Source organism: Scardinius erythrophthalmus, assembly GCF_964197995.2.
Source record: "Scardinius erythrophthalmus genome assembly, chromosome: 15".
Classification (NCBI taxonomy): Eukaryota; Metazoa; Chordata; class Actinopteri; order Cypriniformes; family Leuciscidae; genus Scardinius; species Scardinius erythrophthalmus.
Genome location: NC_138235.1, coordinates 29,525,582 through 29,546,828, shown reverse-complemented (window position 1 = coordinate 29,546,828; position 21,247 = coordinate 29,525,582). Strand labels below are relative to the sequence as shown.

Here is a 21,247-nt window from a genome sequence, read left to right as displayed (position 1 = left end):
AGATCAGACGTGATTCATATTAGGCAGCACGACACAGATATGAAAACACTAGAATTAGTTTTTTTTGTGCTTCAAAGTTTCTCTATGGATGTCTACTACATAACACGATGTCAAACGTACCAAAGCGTTATTTAAAGTAAAACAGCAAAGAAAGAGTAAATGTCAAGGTCCTGTGGATTGAACGAGCGTTATAATAAAATAATAGTTATATGTTTTAAATGTGAAAACTGTATTACACATTTTTTTACATGCTTCCTTTTAATTGACATAATTATCTTTAAAAGGGGGAACTTTAATTAAACAGCTCTGATTATGTGTATTATGTACACCATAAAATGTTCACTTGAAATCTACTCTTCCCTTTATAGTTGACTGTAATTATTATTATTATTTTTAAATCATAAATGTGTCAAGGAAGACTTAAATTAGTTACTAAAGTGCATTTGCGTCCCTTGGACTTTTATTTTGAAAAACGAATCACCGGAAAATATACTGAAATAAATATAATTCAGTTCGTTTCAAGGATTGTTTTAGTGAATAAGGAAAAGTTGGCTCAGAGTGGTCTTTTTTATTGATTGTAATATAATGTATATATCAAAGAATACAGCAAAAGACATGTTCATATAGCCTTTGAGACACTGCGGGGCTTTTGATAGCCGCCATCTTTGTTCGGGGCAAAGATGCCGAAAAGTTGTTCTGCATATAATTGCACAAATAGGTACAATAACAAAAATTCCGAAATCACGTTCCACAGGTAGGTAATGATAGATAGCTCACTGTCATGATGATATGAGGGTATTATATTTAAAAAGGTATCCGAAATATAATTTGCAAGACTTTTACCATCATTCCTTGTCAGGTTCCCTTTCAGCAAACCATCGGTTCTGAGACAATGGTTGGATAACATTGGACGTGACGACTTTCAGCCAAGGAAGCACATGGTTATCTGTTCACTTCATTTCACCCCGGACTGTTTCAGTGGTTTGGGCAACCGTAAAAATCTGTTGTGGAACGCAGTACCTACTCTCTTTGCAGTCCCACATCAGGATGCAAAGGTATATCAGACCACAGCCACATTATCTTAAATACAACTAATACACAATGTGCTTTTCATCTGTGTCTCATTGTCATCTTTCTACCATCAGCAAAATAATTCTAGGAAGAGGCTGAAGAGGGCTTTTAAATATGCTGCTGATAAATGTGATGGCATGTCACCGTATAGGACCCATCCTTTCACTGAGGATGCCCAAACTGAAGAGATGCATGAGGATGCTCAACACTTTCACAATAATGTGGAGGTTTCCTGTCAAACCACAAAGGTGAGTCTTTAATCTTAAAACCTACACCTATATTTCTGTGTATATACAAAGTTATACATTACATTTTTTTTTTAAAACAGGATTTAGCTGCCGCAGACCACACCTATGCCCTTTTGGACCCAGGCACGACCAAAGCCCGTCTGTTTGACATTTTAGATGCCAACAGATGGCTACAGAGAAGGCTGCAGACCAAACGCAGAGTGATAAAAAGAATGAAACTTAAACTGCAAGACGCTCAAAGAGAACTTCTGACTTTGCGTCAACAGCTCAGCTATAGACACACACATTTCCAAAGACGCTCACAGCACCCAGTACAGTGTGGCAGTGGTTCCAAGACCTAGTCAAGCAGTAATAAAGTCCTCGGGTTGCACAAACATCTTTGAACTATGAAGAAGTCCGAACTTTTGGTCATGGGAAGGGGACATTGTGTGCAACAAATATGTTTCTTCAAAAGGGGTAAAAGTTATGTTTTTTTTTTTTTCCTCAATAATTAGACAAGTCCAATTAAATCTGAACTTTACTGTGCTTTGGTTTTGATAGGACTTATGTGAAATGCCCAAAAAAAAAATATATATAGATAAAAAACAAAAAAACAAAACACAACTTTGCAATAAAGTCCCATTAGTTATAAACAATGAGCAATGCATTTGTTACAGTATTCATAAATCTGGGTTCATGTTAGTTAATATTGTTAACTAGCTGTTCCATGTTCATATTAGCTCTGGTCCATTATATTAACAGATACAGCCTCTGATTTTAACAATGTATTAGTAAATGTTGAAATTAACAAATGAATACATGCTTTAGAAGTATTTTTTCATTTTTAGTTCATGTCAAGTAATGTAGTTAAATATAACCTAATTGTAAAGTTATTCAATTCTATCAAATATCACCCCGCTAATAAATTGAGTAAACATGAAAGTTGTTTTTTTTAAAATAAAAATCAGATTCTTGTGTACACCATTTAAACACAATACACCTTTCTGTTGTTCCTTGATGATTTATTTTAAAAATGACAGTCTATACTTGCTGCAAATGGTAGGCAATTAGGTAAAGTATAACAATAAACACCTTTGAACAAAACCAATACTCCAGCAAACAATTATAGATCGTCTTTTTTAACATCATTCAAATGGCAAGTGTGCAGAATGGACATTTCATATAAATTATAGAACTCAAAAAGGAAACAAAGAGGTGTCGTACAGCCAGTCTTTCAAATAAAAGATCAAGACAGAAATTAATTTGCTTTCATAAAGACCCCAAATACCAACAAGGCTAAAAAAAGTTTAAATCAACCAAAGACTGTTATAAGGGTGTAGATCTTTCCTGTATGAAGTATGGCACTAAAATGCAGGGATTAAGGGAGATTGAGCCTAAAAAAACAAACAGAGGATGTTCCACTATTATTCCTTTATCCACTGCTATTCAAGTCTTTGGACACAAGGTGGGAGACTAGACCTACTTGAGATTTAATTCACATTCTGTTTCCTCAACCAGCACACATTGACAGTACCGGCATATTGTGTGTATTGGCCCCTTTAATTCCTATGACACTGCTGGCAGACGTGGAGTGCGAGAGGTGGGCCTCCAAATATTAGACTCAAGGGAATGGGATAAAAGAGAAAAATAATGCAGATGATTAAGCAGTCAGGGTTTCACTAAGAACATGCTTTGCCTCCTAAACACTTGCAAGATCATTCATTTAGAAGCCAGTGGTACAAAAAGTCAGACACAGAAAGAAGGCTGACAGCTGGGGTACACACCAGCTCCTGTGGGATTTAGTGAGTCGGATCAAGCAGCAATGGTTTCTCTGTGATGTAATGAGGGTAAAATAGCTCTCTCTGGTGAGTGCTGATTACAGGCACTGTTGTGGATCCATATTTAAAGAAGAGGGGCTTTGTTTAAAAATGGTTATGAGGCCTACCAACACAAAAATATATCTTTTGTCTTGCTTTTTCTGGAAAGGCCATAATTTTATTAGTGGAAATCCAGTAAATGAAATGTTCCAATTAAATGTTCTAAATTGCAAACAGACATCATGTAGAATATCATTTAAAACAGAACAAAATAAAGGATAAATAGGTATATGAAGACTTTAATGGGCACAGAGTGTTTCCAGGGCACTACTCCAGAACATCTGTCTCTCATCAGTCTATACCAGTCCAAGCTGTCCCTTTTAGCTCAAGAGATATATGTTCCTAACTGTCATTCATTATCAATCCTGTGGGCTACAAGAGAGAGGGAAGAAAAGAACATGGGCTTTTAAAATACAATTGGGAAAAGCATTCATCTTCACTGCTGGTAAACAATTAAAATGTGTCATCATGAAGTCAGGATTACATGGATTAAAAGAAATGCTCTAAAACCAATTGCAGATTGTTGTGTTTGTTTTGCGTACTCACATTGTTTAGGTATCCTGAGTGCTTCTGTGTCACCACATAGAACTTGGTGCATCACACCTCTGAACTGATACAGCATCTTCAGACTCTTTTCCTCACCTACACAGGGGTCGTAGAAGCCTGGTAAACCAGCCTGAGGACATTCATGCAAAAACAACCAATTAATAACTGCAACAGTGCTTAACATTAGGGGTGCAGCAGTTCCACTTCCTCAAGGTTTGTTTTTTTGTATAATTTTTGTGCGTTTCAGAACAGTTTGTTAAACATTTTGTACAACATTATTAGAAGTGCAACATTAGCACATTTGAGGCCAATATGAGAGATATTGAGACTGACATTATTTAGGTAACACTTTACAATAAGGTTTCATTTGTTAACATTAGTTAATGCATTAACTAACAACGAGCAATACATTTGTTACAGTATTTATTAATCTTTGTTAATGTTAGTGAATAAAAACAGTTGTTCATTGTTTGTTCATGTTAGTTCACAGTGCATTAACTAATGTTAAGAAATGTTTAACTTTTAATTTGAATAATGTATTAGTAAATGTTGAAATCAATATTAAGATTAAGAAATACTGTAGAAGTATTGTTCATTCTTAGTTCATGTTAACTCATTTTAACTAATGAAACCTTATTGTAAAGTGTTACCCTTATTTTTTTTCAAATAACCTCTTTTACATGCATTAAGCTACACTTTAAAATGTCAACATTAAATGGAATATTAAGGAAACATACTACCTTTCAAAAGTTTACAGTAGGTAAATTTATGTTTTAAATGTTTCTGAAGTAAGTCTCTTATGATCACCATGGCTGTATTTATTTGATCAAAAAAAAAAAGTGAAATTAATGTTTTCTATTTTAATCAGGGCTGTTAATAGAATTATTTTTTTAATCGTGATTAATCACACCCATTTTGTGTGATTAATTGCACACTTATTGTGAAATTAAGCATACACCATTTATCTATGCTTAACAAGATCATTTTGTCACCATTTGCTTTATCCAGACAACTAAACCATCAGATTGAAAGGTTATTATCAAAAAACTGTATTTTTCATCAAGCTTTTTTAAATGTAAATCTAAGTGTATTTTCAAAAAAAGAACACTTTAATAACCAAATGATATAAGGAGTACATATAATTCTTAAATTTATGCACACCAAAGCACCAATGAAAACAAAAAACTTCAGAATTCACAGTGTATAGTATGTGTACAGAGTGCAACAGTAAAGAGCTTGTTTACATTTTAGACAAGTCAAGTTGTGATACTGAACAGGACCACATGGAGATAAAACAAAACAAAACGTAATTTACAGAAACGACGCAACTTCACGTCCTTGAGCAATTTATTTGTGTAAATTTTTAATTAATTGTATGCATTAAAAGCTATAATTTTTCAGTGTCTCCTGATCCAACTCCAGTTTTTAGTGTCATGATCCTTCAGAAATCATTCTAAGATGCCGATTCGGTGCTCAAGGGACATTTCTTTTTATTATTATCAATGTTGAAAACAGTTGTGCTGCTTAACATTTTAGAGGAAACTGTGATACATTTTCTTTCAAGATTGTTTGATGAATGAAAAGTTCAAAAGAACAACATTTATTTGAAATAGAAACCTTTTGTAACATTATAAATGTCTTTACTGTCACTTCTGATCAGTTGCTTTGCTGAATGAAAAATATTTCTTTAAAACAAATTACTGACTTTTGATCTTGTGTACATTTGCATCTTTTTTATTTATTTACAATTTTACATTAACTTGCAGTTTATTTCCCCCCTCTTTCAGTACAGCATTACAAAAAAAGTACTATATAACCATTTGATTTTTCAAAAGCAAAATCACGCGACAGGAAGCCTAAAAAATGCATTAAACTAGAGAAACCTTTTTGTGAATTCATTGCTGTTCTAATAACTCGCTACTCTCATCAGTTATTTCTTTTTTGGAAGAAAACGAACGACAAAGCAAGTATAACTGTGATTTACCTTGGAAGCTTCTGTGAGAATGAGCTTCGAGTCCTTCACCAGGCATTGTAGAGGCACAGTGACATCAATGACCCTTGCCCTTTCGTGCTTACGGCTGTTGTCTGTCACAAACTTGCCATACCAGGCATTGAGGATGATCAGACCTGGAATGCAACACTACTGAGTCACCAATCCTCATTTGGCACAAAGTTTAAATCATAGTTTGATCACACCCAATGTTATTGGGAGTTATTCGGTCATACCCATTCTGGACTCCTCCGCTTCGATAATTCTACGCACAGACTCTTGCATCAGCAGAACCTAGAGAAAAGAGTGATTTCAAGTAAGACTGCTTGTATATGCACATAGTGAAGGCACACATTTATCACCCTGACACAGCGACTGATGTGCAGATAGGAACGGTAGCCTGACGCTAACTCATTGTTTCTCCAAGCACAAAGCGCCTGCCGTGAAAGTTATGACCACTTTAAACGGCCATGCATTATAAATTATTTGCAGCGTATTTAGACATTATAAACTCACAGCTGCTTCTGCCTCTTGCTTCTTCTTGGCGACGTCTGATGCCGAGCTCTCCCGCTGCTTCTCAAGCTCCCTAAACAAAAGGTTCAATGTTAATTCACCATTTGCTCTTTTACTCTGTTTCATGGCCATTAAAAGGATTTCAGTATATTATTTTCCAGACTCACAGGGGATAAACGTTAGAGAAGAGTGTTTGGAAGTCAATTGGCCAATAAAAGACAACAAAATGAAATAGGTGGAGAATGTGACTGCGACTCTGAAGATGTAATCAGCTAAAAAGGCTTACTGTTCCTGCTGAGCACGAACATAAGGTCTGATAACCAGCCGCTGGATGGCCAAGTAGAACACAAGGGGTCCGACAGTGGCATAAAACACAGCGCTGGGTAGAAGCTGGTCTGTTAAGTGAATTGGGAAGAAGTACGTCTGACTCGCTCGGTTCAACCTGAGACAGACAAAAACACCACAATTTCAGAGCTACTGAAAAACTGCTAATGGGAAACAGCTTCAAAATTATCAAAAGCCTTTTACTTGATCTTGAGAGAGACGCCCTGAGGTACTCCAACACTGACAGTAGCACCCAGGACACTGTGCCTACTGATCTTAGTCTCTGCACCGTATTCCACCACTGTACCGAAAAACCCTGACCTGCAACACAAGTGCTGTTTATATTAACAGGATAGAAACAGAAAATGTGAATCATCAAGACATTTGAGAGGACGATTGATTAGTTGTGACTAACCACAAATAATCTGCAGGTCAAGTGAACACAGAATCTAGGATATCAGTCAAAGAGGCTGCATTTACACAGCAAGGCCAAATACACGGATCCTGTTTGTTTATATATTTATGTTAGACTAGCAGTCTTCAACCCCCAAGGGGGACCACAACAATACTGCTGTGTTCGCCATATTTGATCAAAAATGTATAATAAGCATCAAACAAAAATACAGTGTTGACTTCACTTCAACTAAAGCTTGAACCAAATCTTTTATTACATTAAAAAAAAAAAAAAAAAAAAAAAAAAAAAAAAACAGACTGCACGAATATAAAGAAAGGCGAATTTTTACATAGATACATTTTATTATTTCTAAAATAACAAAATTAAAATACTCTTATAGCTAATTGTATTTGTGCATGCAATTATGATTCACATTTAGGGAATTCAATGCATTTAGTTACCTCACTTGAGCCTATCATAATCAGTTCTGTAAAAATTACAGAGATTATGAGAATCAGATATACAAGCATTTAGAGGTCAGACAAGATACATATAGGACTTTATCCAAATTGGATGCAAAAAGATAAAATACGTATATAGGGATGGTCAACAACTTTACAATATAATAGTACAATATTCTTAAAAAAAAAAATAGTATAACAAAATCACAGTATAGACAATATTCTTTAAAAAAAACCCACTTCAAATACAGCAAAAATTATGAAAAGTAATTTTGATTTAAAATAATGTCCAAAATACAATATTGGGAGAATCTTAATTTCATCATAAAATAATAAAAATCACAATTAAAATAATTATTTAAAAATACTCTGCATAATGATAATTAAAAAATAAAAGAATATTGGTAGACAAATTTTTATCACTGCACAGTTTAAACTTTAAGTGCCAGATTTTTGGTTAAAAGTGTAAATGAAGCCAAAGAAAATAAATAAATAAATAAAACACAAAAAGACAAAGGCAGCAATCCACAGATACATACTTCACAGAGCCCTTGATCTTGGTCTGATCATCATCCTGGAATTTGTACTGGTAGCTCATCATAATAAACGTATGTGGAATTCCCAGCTATGGTGATAAAAAAGTGATGAGTCCTAAGAACAGTGGTTGAAAAAAGAAAACTTTGGCATAAAGATCAGGGAATGTGTGTGCAATACAGCAACTGACCTGCACAGCAAAGGTGAAATGACTGCTTTTGGTGTCCCTGACGATGCTGGTGTTCATGGAAGACTGAGTTCCCCAGCGCCACTGTAAATAACCCATAGTGTTTTTGTCTAGGTGGCGTGCAAGCATAGTAGTGAGACCTGGCCGTATACCACGGGATGAAAACTGCATGCCACAATGAGCCGTTGTGAAGCTAAAAAAACAAATATATCTCAGTACACAATACACAAAATAGTATGCAACATATAACAAAAAAACAGCATACAATTGTCAAAGCTTAAACATATTGCTCAAACACCACTGATAATGCAATGGACTCACCAGCGTGAAGTCAAGTTACGGAAAATCTTCAGGCCGAAGAGAGGGCCATGAGTGTCTCCTGCTCCAAACTCAACCTGTATTAAACATATAAATCATGTTTAGTTTCATGCTCAGCAAACATTATAATCCAGTCCATTAGTATGTAAAATATTAACTGAATATCCTCACCTCTCCCCAGCCCTTAGCCGAGGTAACTCTTCGCAAGGCTAAGTTTATGTTTCCTCCCCCATTGCCATTGTGTGTGGAGAGAGAGCCAGAAAGAATGGCTGTGTCTGAGGTGGTCAGGGGGGCCTGTGAGAGCAAGGATAGACAGCATATCAAACTTATGACTGTATCAAGATCAGGGTCAATGCCATATATATAAATTCAACAGGAAAAAAATTAGTGTCACGACATTAACCCTTATTTTGAAAGCATATTTACATGTAAATAATTGCACTGAGTCTAATCAAAATTTAATAACAGATGGTCTGCTCTACCGTTCAAAAGTTTGGGGTTGGTAAGATTTTTCAAATGTTTTTTTGTTGTTGTTTACTCTAGCTGCAAACCCAGGTGAAAAAGACGTACTACTAAATGTATTAAAAATGTACTCGAGTATGTTTTTAGTACAATACAGATATACTATAATGCATGTTTAATACATTTAAAAGTCTTTTTCACCTGGGAAATGCAGTAAAAACAATAATATTGTGAAAGATTACAATTTAAATAGCTGTTTTTTTTATATATTTTATTCCTGTGATGGCAAAGCTGAATTTTCATCATCAAAGATCAGTGTCAAATGATCCTTCAGAAATTATTCTAATATTTGGTGCTCAAGAAACATTTCTTTTTATTATCAGTGTTGAAATGTTGAATGTTGCTGAAAGGGATAGTTCACCCAAAAATGCATAGAAATTCCATAGTATTTTTTTTTCATATTATGGAAGTCAATGGAAGTCATTTTCATTTTCAGGTGAACTATCCCTTTAACATTTCTGTGGAAAGCGTTTTCACTTTTTTCAGGATAAATAGAAAGTTCAAAAGATCAGCATGGATTTGATCGAAATATAAATATTTTGTAACATTATAATTGTCTTTACTGTCACTTTTGATCAATTACAAATATCTTTACTGTTACGTTTGATCAATTAAATTTTTTTATATTTAATATAATAATATTAAACTTTTATATAGCGCCTTTAAAGTGGCTTCTCAAGGCACTTTACACAATAAAACAGACAGATAAAAATACAAAGAATACAGGAAAAAAAGGAACAGAATGGAATACAATTACGGTAGTTAAAACCATCAATAAAAAGCTGTTATTAGGTTAGATTTAAAAAGATTTAGATTCTGTGCATTTCTATAATGAGAAGGGCCAGAGTCTAGGAGCATAGGATGAGAAAGCCTTGTTCCCTACAGATCACAAACATATCTGTGGAGCAGCCAGTAAACCAGCTTGAGAGGAGCGCAAATGACGATTAGGAGTATGTAAAGTCAAAAGCGCAGACAGATACTGAGGGGCCAGACCAGGCAGTGTCCTACATGTGAGCATAAGGATTTTAAAATCAACGTGGAACCTGAATGGGAGCCAATCCAGTATTGGAGCGATGTGTTAATTTCCTAGCAGCAGAATTTTACACACACTGCAATTTGTTGAGTGTGGTTTTAGGAACCAGTAGTCAATGCAGGATGAAACAAAAGTATCGATAAGGCTTTCAGTCACAGGAGAAGATAGCATAGGGTGAAGTCTAGCAATATTTCTGAGATGAAAAAATTCATTCTTAACAGTATATTGCACGTGTGAGTCAAAGGAAAAACTTGAATCAAATCTAACTCCTTAATTCTTAAAAAAAGTACTGACCAAAACCTTTAAACAGCAATGCATCTATGAAGGTTTACATCAGAAGAAACATCATGTAAGGACTGTACCTCTATGGACTGAGATATGTGCATCCTGTTGATCTCAATGTGTGGAAAACCGCCGCTGCCACCAGCAGAGATCTCTTCATAATCCTCCTCATAGTGATCAAAGAGGTCTGTCGCATCAATACCCACGCTTATTGTCCCCTGAGTGACACAGCGAACAATCAGCGAGACCTGTATTAATGTTGACAGCGGATACTGCTTTGAAGGCATTAGGTCAAACCTTGGGGTTGGTCCTTTGCTGTAGTCTTCTCTCCTCTCTTTCTCTTTGAAGTCGCTCATACTCTTCACGGATCTCTGCTGGCGTTCTTTTCCTCTCTACAACCTAGAAATCATTTTATTGTGTAGTAGTGAGCACAAAAAAAGATGACACATAAGTCCACTGGGAAAATGATTTGCTTGAAATGTAATAGAACTATGGAACGAATGCTAAAGCATTTATTAGTCTTCTGAATCTTCAACTTACCTCCCATCCTTCCACATCCAGCCCTCTCTTCCCATATACGTCATAGATTGCTCTAGATTGTGGGTCGCTTAGTACTACAGAAGCAAATAAATCACAATCATCAAATATTCATGAGTTGGTATTAAAAACTTATGTTTACAGTAAAAAAAAGCTGTCTGCTAAAAGATTACAAAACACTTCTTTGATAATAAAAACAGGCACATAATACAACAAAAGTGTCTTGCTTTGTCAGGGGCATTATTAAATGGCTGAGTGTGCAAAAACATTGTACCTTCATGAGCTTTGTGCACCAAGTTAAAAAGCTGCTCTGCCTGCCTCTTAAGCTCTGGATCTCTGTGCTTGTCTGGGTGGTAGAGCATGCAAAGGCGGCGATATGAAGCCTTGAGCTCGTCCTGCGTGGCCTGAATATACAATTAAAAAGAAACTGTTCATTCTTCAGATCCATCATCATACACCTAAACTTCAGCGTTGCTCTTTGGAGGGGAATATACAATAAAAAGGTGCAAACATCAACTAGTTCAGAAGTGGTAATCAAGACCCTTACAAGACTTTTGTGTGCACGCTAGTGACCATTATCTCAAAAATGCAAATTGCCATAATTTTCTCCCTCTCCAAACCTTTGTGCTTCTGTTCTGTTCCACTGAGGTTTGACAAAATGAAAAAGTCAAAGTCACCATTTGATTTGATTGTATGGCAAAAGATGAATGTCACTTGTCAGTCACTAACATTCTGCATAACATATCCACAGAGGAAAGTTATACAGGTTTGGAACAACTTAACAGTTGGCAAAGAAAAAATTATCTCAGAAAAAGGTTCAATGAATGTTTAAATGTCATTTGTTGAGTTTTCGTGATTGAAGTCAATACTTTGGTAACAGTTTCACTTTTGCAGTTGTGAAGTGTCAACAAGAATCGCTTATACCCCGTGCTTCTCGTTGAAGTCTAAAAAGAACAGAAGGCATTTACGTGTGATATGTGTCAGATCTATTAGAAACCATGCAGTCAAATTCCAATGATAAACAAGGGTCACGGAGTGCTGCTGACTGAGCCATAGCTTAACGGCATGCTGTCGGATCCTGTTTAAGAGCGCGATATGTGAAACGCCTGCTTTTACCACTCACTTGCGGCTCTCTTATCTTAAACTTCTCATTTAACAAGAGTATGTCATACCTCTCTGCGGACGTTTAACAAAGAATAATAGTCATCATTGTCGATTTCATCTTCTTCCAAGGCCGCCGCCATATTTACCACCTTTCATCCCCGCCCCAGCGCCAGATCAAACTACGCTGATCTTTGGTGTGTAGAGTCGGAGCGCATGAAGGTCTTTAGTGCCACCCTCAGGATGGGAGGAACACTGAACAAACGGCTGGGGTGACTACTTTGGGCCTGTCCCAATGTAGTATGTTGACAGGCAGGTAGAACATCGAATCATTGCATTCGGACCGAATGGACGAACATTTTTTGGTCCTGTGACTTCCAAAGATGTACATGTTTTAATATTTAGACCGCTTCTATAATTGATTACTATCAGGATGTGAAGAGAGTTTCAATCAGTATAACAAAAAGTGTTTATTAAACAAATTGCCTATCCTACCTTTAAGTGTATCCTTCGTGTCCACAATTCTTTGCACACATTTCAATTCACGATAAAGAACTGAGAGAAAATGAATCGGCACTGAGCTTGTCTGAATTAATTATGAAATGTAAGACAAAAATGTTTTTGCAGATAAAGGCATTTATGTCATCTTTTGTTTTGGTGTAAATTAATCAGTTAACACTAAACTGCCAATAAGCCACTGGGATGGGAGACCACAGACGGTTGTCATTTACTGTATTGTATTAATAGAAAGCCAGTTCAAATAAAGATATAATATGCATTTTCCAAAAATAGGTTTTAATAATATTTTCATGCCGTGACCATGGGGGCAGGTACATGTATGACTTGGCAATGCGCACTTACTAGACCGTTTTATTCTAGCATTTAATGTTGAGGAGTAATCTAGCCTAAAAGCCTCGAAAGGGTTAAAAAGTACATAGCCTCATTAGGATGCAGCTTTCCATCTGAGAAGCACCCGTGGTCTTTGCACTTGACCACTTGTCTACTTACATGATGTATTTCCTGTATTTGGCCCAAGTGTTCAAGTGGGCGTGAAGGCCGCAAGTGTGTTTAGAACTTTTGATGACCTGATGGGACACACTTACAACATAGTTTTCTTTTTTTTTTTAAATGTACAGAGCTTTTTGTACACATTTTGGTTTTCAATAGTTTAAAATAAAACTTCTCAATTTTTGTTTAATAGTCCCTATGTAATAGATGACACAAGTTAGTAATTCTGATGCTTAATTAAGTGTTAAAAAACAGTTGCAAACGTTTTACAAAGTACACGCATGGGTCTACTCATCTCTATCTGTTTTACTACAAAATATATTTTCATCTACAGTTGAAAATATCTACAATATTCATCTACAATATTCACATCTAAGTTTTTCTTGACAGTGTGTGAAGTTCCTGAACTTATTAAATAATGCGATACAATGCCAATGCTCACATTTCCAGAGTTTGGCCAAAGTGGGTGTGAAGACCGCGTTTTAAGACTTTTGTGTACTCAATGGACACACTTAACCAGTGCATGCTTGTGATGCTTCATTTGCAAACGTTTTGCAAAATATAATTCTTACGCGTTTGACTTCTCGGGAAATGTCAATGGTATGACCCATTTCAGATGCATTCAAAATTACAACAATAGTGGCTACAAATAAACATAATTCAATTTTTACATTTAAAATTGTAATTCAATTTAAATCAAAATTATTGCTAGGAACAAATCAATATCGCTGAATATTGGTAGGGACATGTTGTTGTCAAAAATATCAAGCACATGGCAAATACATTTTAATTTTATTGGCTGAAGGGGATGTCATATGATATTCCTAAAATGTTTTTTTTTTTTTTGGTTGAACATTATTATTGTATTTTATTGTATATCAACAGTAAATGGGATGTTTTATATGAATAAACATCCCATTTAGGGATGCTTATTCATCCAATAAGAAGTTTAACCCTATGGGACAACGTCATTTATAAATGATGCAAAGAAATTTGCATTTAAAATACAATAATAATGACTATATGTAGGCAACAAGGAAGTGAAGGAGGCATTAGCACATGTTAGGTCACATGCTGTCAGGGCTCCATTGTGAGTTCATTTTAGACCACAAAATGCATATAAAATCCTTTTTTTTTTATATCATTGTACATCCGAATGTGTTTTCTAAAGTTTTTGGTAATTTTTACTGCACATTTTGTAAAAACAGTCACCCAAAGACCAAAAAATCTGTTAATCATGCATAAATGACAGTCCTTTTAGGGGATATATTTTTTCTGTGTAGCTGGCACTATTGTTCAGTGCTTGCAGGCAGTATAATAGTCTTTTTGCCTGTGTTTTAGGTTGATGTTAGTAAGTTTTATAGAAAACAGAGAGGAAAAGCTGTAGGCTACCTTTTCCAGAAACTATTGATGATAGAAAGTAGAATGTTTTTTCCAGAAAGTATTGAAGTTTAGAGAGTCGGAACATGTAACCCGAAGGTTGCGGGTTTGATTCTCAATACCGACAGGAAACTACTGAGGTGCCCTTGAGCAAGGCACCTAACCCCCAATCGCTCCCCTGACACTGCAGTGAATGGCTGCCCTCTGCTCCGGGTGTGTGTGTCCACGGTTTGAAGTGTGTGTGTGTGTGTGTGTGTGTGTGTGTGTGTGTGTGTGTGTTCACTACTCACTGCTCCTAATGTGTGAGCACTAACTTTGATGGGTTAAATGCAGAGGACAAATTCAGAGAATGGTTTACCACACTTGGCCTTCACATGTCACTTTCATTTTCCTTCACTTAGTGATGGCAGTGCGCCAGAAAATGAGGTAGTAGAAAGAAAGGAAAAAGTTGAGGATCAAGGAGGATAGAAGCGGTGAGGGTGATGGCAGAGATGAAGAATATAAGTCATAGATTGTTGTGGAAGTCAGGCATTTGGGTACATAATCCTATGCCAGTTCGGAAGATTTGATTCATACTACAACCAAAGGTCAGATGGCAATGCCTATTGACCACACTACACGAACAAAAATGAAGACAAAACAGGTCAAAATCGAGTTACATGTGGAAAGTGTGGGGTACACAGAAAAAGAGGAGTCTTGAGTTGATTTTCACTCGTGCTACAATCATTGATTTGGAATTCCAAGAAAGAAACCATGTTTTTAATGCTTTTTGAAACAGGTTTTACTACCACTGCTTTGAAGTTGCATCAGAATTTGTTACATTTTTGACATTTTCACATCTGAGATCCAAGTGAAATATAGCAGCACAAGACAAAATGGAATGTTAATAAAGCTTTTTAAAACTACACTGTGTAGGATTTTCTCCCATCTAGCGGTGAAATTGTTTATGACTACGAACTGAATATTACTTTCTAGCCCCTCCCATTCCGAGGGCTTTTTAACTCCTACGGTGGCCGTATTTTTTCAAATCTGCCGGCAGTCGTGAGTAATCTCCCCCTCGCATTCGTCACGTGCAAAACGCGAAAGGCGAAGCTTGAATTTCCAGGTATGTCCCTCTTTGGCGAATGTATTTTCAAGATGGAGGCGCAACATGGTTGCCGTATTCTGTATGTATCTGTATGTATTCTAAATGGCAGATTCTACGCTTACGAGAATACTTGATTAGTTGGTAGAAGTAATTACACATTAATGAGCACATATCATTTTGAAAGAACAAAGAAGAAAGTGTTTTTTTGCTAAGAATCAACGTAAAAAATTACACAGTGTAGCTTTAAATTTTTTTTTTTTTTTTTTTTAAACACTAAGACCTTTTCACTACTTTTCAGATAGTGAAAATGCATTTGAACGTGAAGTTTCAGACAATTTGCAGAAAGTAATTTACCCTAATAGGACATTTACCCTAATATAGGACAAATTTATAACCCTAACAGTTATAAATGATGGCACCCAAAAAAGGTCAAAGGTCAGATGTAGAAAAATAACTTTGTAAAATGATATTAGTCTTAAATATATGTAAAATATAAAGCCATAATTTTTTTCTAACTGTGATTTCATAATTAGTCTTTGAAGACTTCTGTGTGATGTCATGTCTGAAACTTATGTGATCCTGGCAAGAATAGATTGCAGATGTTCGTAAAGAATTATGCTGTATAATTTTTAGTCCCTTAGAGAATTCAAGCACCTCAAAAGTTGTAGCAAACTAACATTGTTCAAGCTTTATGTATTATTATTAGCCTTCTGAACACGTTCTAATCCTAAATTAAACCGTTGCTATATATGCATTGAACTTGATTTATTAAGTCCACAAATATGTTATCCCAAAAACATTATAAGTCACAATGTTATGTTTATTTCCATTACCAGATGTATCGTCTGATATACTGGCCCGAATGTTTTCTCTCCACGGGTCATTTAGAATGTTTTATTCAACAATCCAAGATTTTTCTCTTAGAAAACGAACAGATAAGCATTTGGAAAGCACTCATGTTATAAAGATGACGCTTTAATGATAACATTTCATAGCGGGTATTCGCTGCGGGCAGAGAGACATTTAAGCCATTATCTATACGCTCAATGCAATTAACGAATGCTTAATCTAACGAATAATTAATCAGCTTGGGTATCATGCGACTTCCATATTCCTAAACGCAGTTTTGAGGTTTTCTAGGCAATTCAGATGGGATCTATACCACAGCATTCTTCATATACTGTTGGAATAGGCTGTCAGAAACTATTTCTCTGTCTGTGCAGGATACTTTCAGTGAACCACAAGACGTTTTGGAGCCTAGGTCTGTCTCTCTACGCACTGTGAGAGTGGATCGCTGCTGCCACCTGGAGCTGTCCGTTCAGCACCTGCGCAGCTCTTCCGCGCATTCAGCCCAACGTTGCTTCATCTGCAAGGTTAACCAACTATGGATTGCTATATCTTTATCTTAATGGTATACATCGCTTTAACAACATAAAAGCAGTTGTGTGTGTAAACTGTAAAAAAAAAAAAAAAAAAAAAAACACTTGTCACAATCATTTCTGCCATTTTACGTGACTTAATGAGTTTTCAGTTTATAAATAATTTATTTCATAAATAAATTCAAAGTGGTCGAAAAAGTTAAGTTTTCAATTTTAGTGGGTTGAACATACGGTTGCAGAGCTATGATTTTAAAATGCAACAACTCAATAGCCCCAAATTTGTAATCAAATATTTAAATACAATAAGGTCATATACAAAACGTATACAAATAACTTGTCCTGAATTGCTTACTAATGAAATACGTTTTCTGCTTTTGAATTGAGCAAGTTGAAACATTTGCATCGCCTTTTCATTTGCACGCGAACGTCTCACGAGCGCTCACTTTGGATTGGTACAGTTCTTCTTAAGGTGTATCTACACACCACGCTTTACCCAATGGTTCTCAGAGACACTTAAAAGGGGAGGATATTTGCTTTGCTCTCGCAAGCCATTTTAGAACAACATGGTCAGTCATAGTTCGACAGCCAATGGTGAGTGCGCTCTGGTTGGACTTGCCTCTGCCTCTCCAGTCCCTTCTCGTGCTGCTGTCCTCTGCGTGAACGCGCGTGGTACCCAACGCTCGTGAAGAGGAGGAGGATGTGGCGCGCGGAGGGGAAATGGCTGCCGAAAACAAGCCGGAAGGTAAGTCAGAAACATCGGGGATATTTTTTACTTGTACGACAAGAGTGTGCGAGGGGAAAAAAATTGAGGCAGGCGAGGAAGAGCCGTCAGTTGAGAAGCGAGGAGCTTTTGGGATTTTAAAGCCTCTGTGTTTATCCTCACACACTCGTTATTCCAGCACGGAGACATCACATCACATCACCCTAGCCAGCATCGGTAGCTAGCCAGCAGTGTGCATCACATATATTTAAAAACAATCCGGAGCAAAAGCGCGAGAGCCTCTGAAAATTCAAAAATCCGTCTCGCGTTCCGTTTCCTTCAGCCTTAACGGTCGCGCTCAAAGCAAAACTTGTGAGCCGACACGGCTGTCGATTTCTAACTTCTTTTTTCGATTTATCAAGCTTCTTCAGTTGCGTAAATTGTTTCAGAGTTTGCGGGTACAGAGTTCTGGAGACCGTAGTTTGACTTAAAACTACCTTATATCCTGGAGTCGTATAAAACACTACTGGTAAGCTTGTTTAATACTAAATTTTTTTTCTCTCAGTCACTTTCACGCGTACATAGACTCCAACTGACCTTCTTTTTAGCGGTTTTGTGATGTGTGGTAAAAGCAATTTCACTTTGAAATTTGCTTCAAGGACACATTCTTCCATACCAGTTTGCCCCCTTTACGTCATATACACATAAACAGCAGTTTAAATCTCTGAACTAGATTATTGTATAACCTGAGAGTCTGATATTTCCAGACCTTTATAGAACCAACGGAATGTGTCGACAATAACGCAAAATTCATTTTTTATTCTTTTGCCACGAAGGAAGATGATGTGTCATTGAAGACTATACATAACCATTTCTCTTTAACACTGTTTTGGATACTTTTCAGATTTGTCTCTAGAATGTATGAGACAACAAGAGTTGCCTTTACTCTGAGACACTCTAGTACAGTTGAATATAATGTGTATGTCCACAGTATGTCGGTGCTACATTTGGCTGAAATACAAATTAGTTTTTTTTTTAAATTACTAATTATTTATGTCAGAAGTCGCAACGGAATTGTTTAGTAGGCTATTATTAGAGCTCTATGACAATAATTACACTTTAAACAGCTTTGTCAAGCTGTCAACACTCTCATATAGCAGATTTCACTGTATATAAAACGTATGAACAACGAGGTTTTGGGAAGTCGTCATTAGTTGCGAGGATTTTTTGTTGGAATTCACCTTCAGTGTCAGATCAAAGTAAATAATATTTTTATTAGCCACAAGGTGGCGACATTGAGTTAAAATAACTTATTTTAGGGAATCATGATATCATTTCTTACAAATATTCGATTGGCTAAAGCGAATATACAATCATTCTATCATGTTTTTTTTTATAGCAGACTAGCCTATAAAAAAACCTTTAAAGAAAGCAATATGAGTTTATAAATGATGCTGTGATAATGATATTTTCCTTATCATGATGCTAAATAGCCTAGTAGAAAGTGAAAGATAAGTTTGATTATAAAATCTCACTTCTGTGTAGTAAATTATGCATATTGATAAACTAATAAATTATCCTAATAAAAGTGCCATTAAAACATGACTCCAGACAAATCCAGGGTTCTGATTCTGAATATATAGCAATCCACAAGGAGGTGGTATTGAGCTTCCCAAATGTTCACTTTTATATTTTTAACACTGTGTCAGCTAAGAATTCAAGCATTACCATAAATATACATCTCCGTTTGTTTTCAAAACAGCACTGAGGCTAACTACCTAAACTAGCTCTCTCTTTGTGTATGTGTAATTGTGGGTGTGTGCATGTTAATAGTCAATCTCTGCATGTCTGTGTGTGCATTTCAGATTCAAACAAACACAACCAGCCTTGAAACGTGTCTCAGACTGGCCTGCTTCCTGCCAATGCATCTCAGTAACCAAGAGCTTTTTAGAAACCCTGACTTGTGACTCCCATTGCAGAACAGGCTCGGTTATTTTTGTCATGCTTGTCAGGTCAATGTATGGGGGAGGAGCTAGTGTTCCACACCTCCATTTTAATGTAGAGTGCACTGCACTGTATAGCTACTACTAAATTCAGTAGTCTCATATAGTGCGTTATATTTAAACTCTAGGCTTACACACTTTCAGCATCAATGCTAGGGGAGTTTCCCATTATACGTTTTAGCGCTGATTTTGCCTGTATTTTAACCTTTTGTCCTTGAAGCATTTAAAATGTTTGCATAGAGCATGGTTCTCCAGGGCCTTATTATTTGGCAGGGTTTTTTGCACATAAGGACAGGCTGTTCTTAGCTGGAGGCTGCTATGAAAACATGGTTAATGTCTCACGCACCCCATAGAGTTCTTCTGTCTCCTGATATGACCCAGCTCACTTTTTATATTGCCAGGAACTGGGACTGTACCTATGGAAGGTGGCGACCGTGGATTGAGATGTGCTGGAGAACTGCACAGTTAAAGGGACAGTTCACCCAAAAAATAATTTACTCATTTACTCACCCTCATCATTTTCCAAATCAGACTTTCTTTCCTCTGTGGAACACACACACACACACACACACACACACACACACACACACACACACACACACACACACACACACACACACACACACAAAAAAAGAAATGTAAAACAGATATTGAGGACATGGGGGTGAGTAAATGATGACATAAGTGATTTAAATTTTTGGGTGAACAATTACTTTAAACAAAAATTGCAATGCTCCATATTTCTATACAGATCAATTTGAATTTGGTGGTTCCTTCAGAGAATGGCAGAAAGGCTGTTATAGGGTGCTGTTTATTACAACAACTGACTATTAGTAGAAGCAAGGAGGATATAAGCTTACAAAGCAGGATTTATGATATATTGAGCCATTATGTAGAAAATTAACTTTTAAAGATCTCTGCATAGTCCTCTCCCCCACAGTTCTTAGTTTGAGAATATGCTTTTTAATTGAATTAGTGAATGGCAGGGATAGATGGAGATGGAACTTCTTCCTGGGGAGTCGTGACAGATCCTTTCGGCTTGTCTCGATCCTTCTCTACCTGCCTCACACAGAAACACACATTAACTTCATCGATTGGTGTAGCTTACTAAAATTGAGCCTCACCAAACAGCCCTGGGACCACAATGAGTGTGATTGCTAGCCCTCATTGCTACCTGTTAAGGGCTATTTCTTGACTGTTTATTTCAACACCTACAGATTTATCAGTAAGACTGACGAGCAAAGTGAAAAAGTACAAGAAACACAGGCAGACACACACAACATGTCAGGAGTTTTTGAACAAATCAATTAGCATCGGAGTTACTTTATGCAGTGGTCTAGATTGTTTTCTCCCTTGGCAGCGTAAAACCTTATAGCCATTAACAGCTGGAGCCATCTATAATACTTTGTTGTAGTTAATGAAAATGTGCATGCGGTCTCAAGTTACAAGGGAAGCGGGTTGCTTTTACATTCCTCGTCCATACCCCTGCCTGCAAATGAAACTGCATTTTCTCCCCACAAGGCAGCACCCTTAGGCCAAAGTAATCCCTTTAAATGCACCCCTGAATGAGCTTGATAAAAAAAAGGGGAGAAGCAAATAGGCATGCTGAACTCTGAGGCCGAACGGTGCATATTGTTCGGGAGAGGTGTTCTTCAGCATGGAGATGGACACATTTGGGATGCATGGGCTTGCTGATGGGAGGGAGACCGGGGTTCGGCAGACATGACACTGCTGACCCCGGGAAACATTCTTATAAGTTCCTGCTATGTGCAT

At 36.6% G+C, this 21,247-nt stretch overlaps 2 protein-coding genes across 2 annotated transcripts; one reads left to right on the top strand and one right to left on the bottom strand.

Annotated features, from left to right (window-relative positions):
- The first annotated feature begins 2 nt into the window (after window positions 1-2).
- thap3 (THAP domain containing, apoptosis associated protein 3) lies at window positions 3-2,285 on the top strand. The gene is made up of 4 exons (XM_081386913.1): window positions 3-754; window positions 860-1,055; window positions 1,146-1,319; window positions 1,400-2,285. Exons 1-4 carry the CDS (start codon window positions 681-683, stop codon window positions 1,658-1,660), a joined length of 705 nt encoding a protein of 234 aa, XP_081243039.1. The 5' UTR covers window positions 3-680; the 3' UTR covers window positions 1,661-2,285.
- A 25-nt stretch (window positions 2,286-2,310) lies between these two features.
- On the bottom strand, window positions 2,311-12,120 carry dnajc11a (DnaJ (Hsp40) homolog, subfamily C, member 11a). Its single transcript, XM_081386912.1, has 16 exons — window positions 11,989-12,120; window positions 11,091-11,220; window positions 10,820-10,893; window positions 10,577-10,678; window positions 10,360-10,497; window positions 8,614-8,736; window positions 8,446-8,519; window positions 8,128-8,317; window positions 7,943-8,028; window positions 6,753-6,869; window positions 6,511-6,666; window positions 6,228-6,297; window positions 5,948-6,005; window positions 5,706-5,848; window positions 3,722-3,851; window positions 2,311-3,547 (listed from the first exon to the last, which is right to left on the bottom strand). The coding sequence occupies exons 1-16, from the start codon at window positions 12,058-12,060 to the stop codon at window positions 3,525-3,527; spliced, it is 1,686 nt and encodes a 561-aa protein (XP_081243038.1). The 5' UTR covers window positions 12,061-12,120; the 3' UTR covers window positions 2,311-3,524.
- Window positions 12,121-21,247: the final 9,127 nt, after the last annotated feature.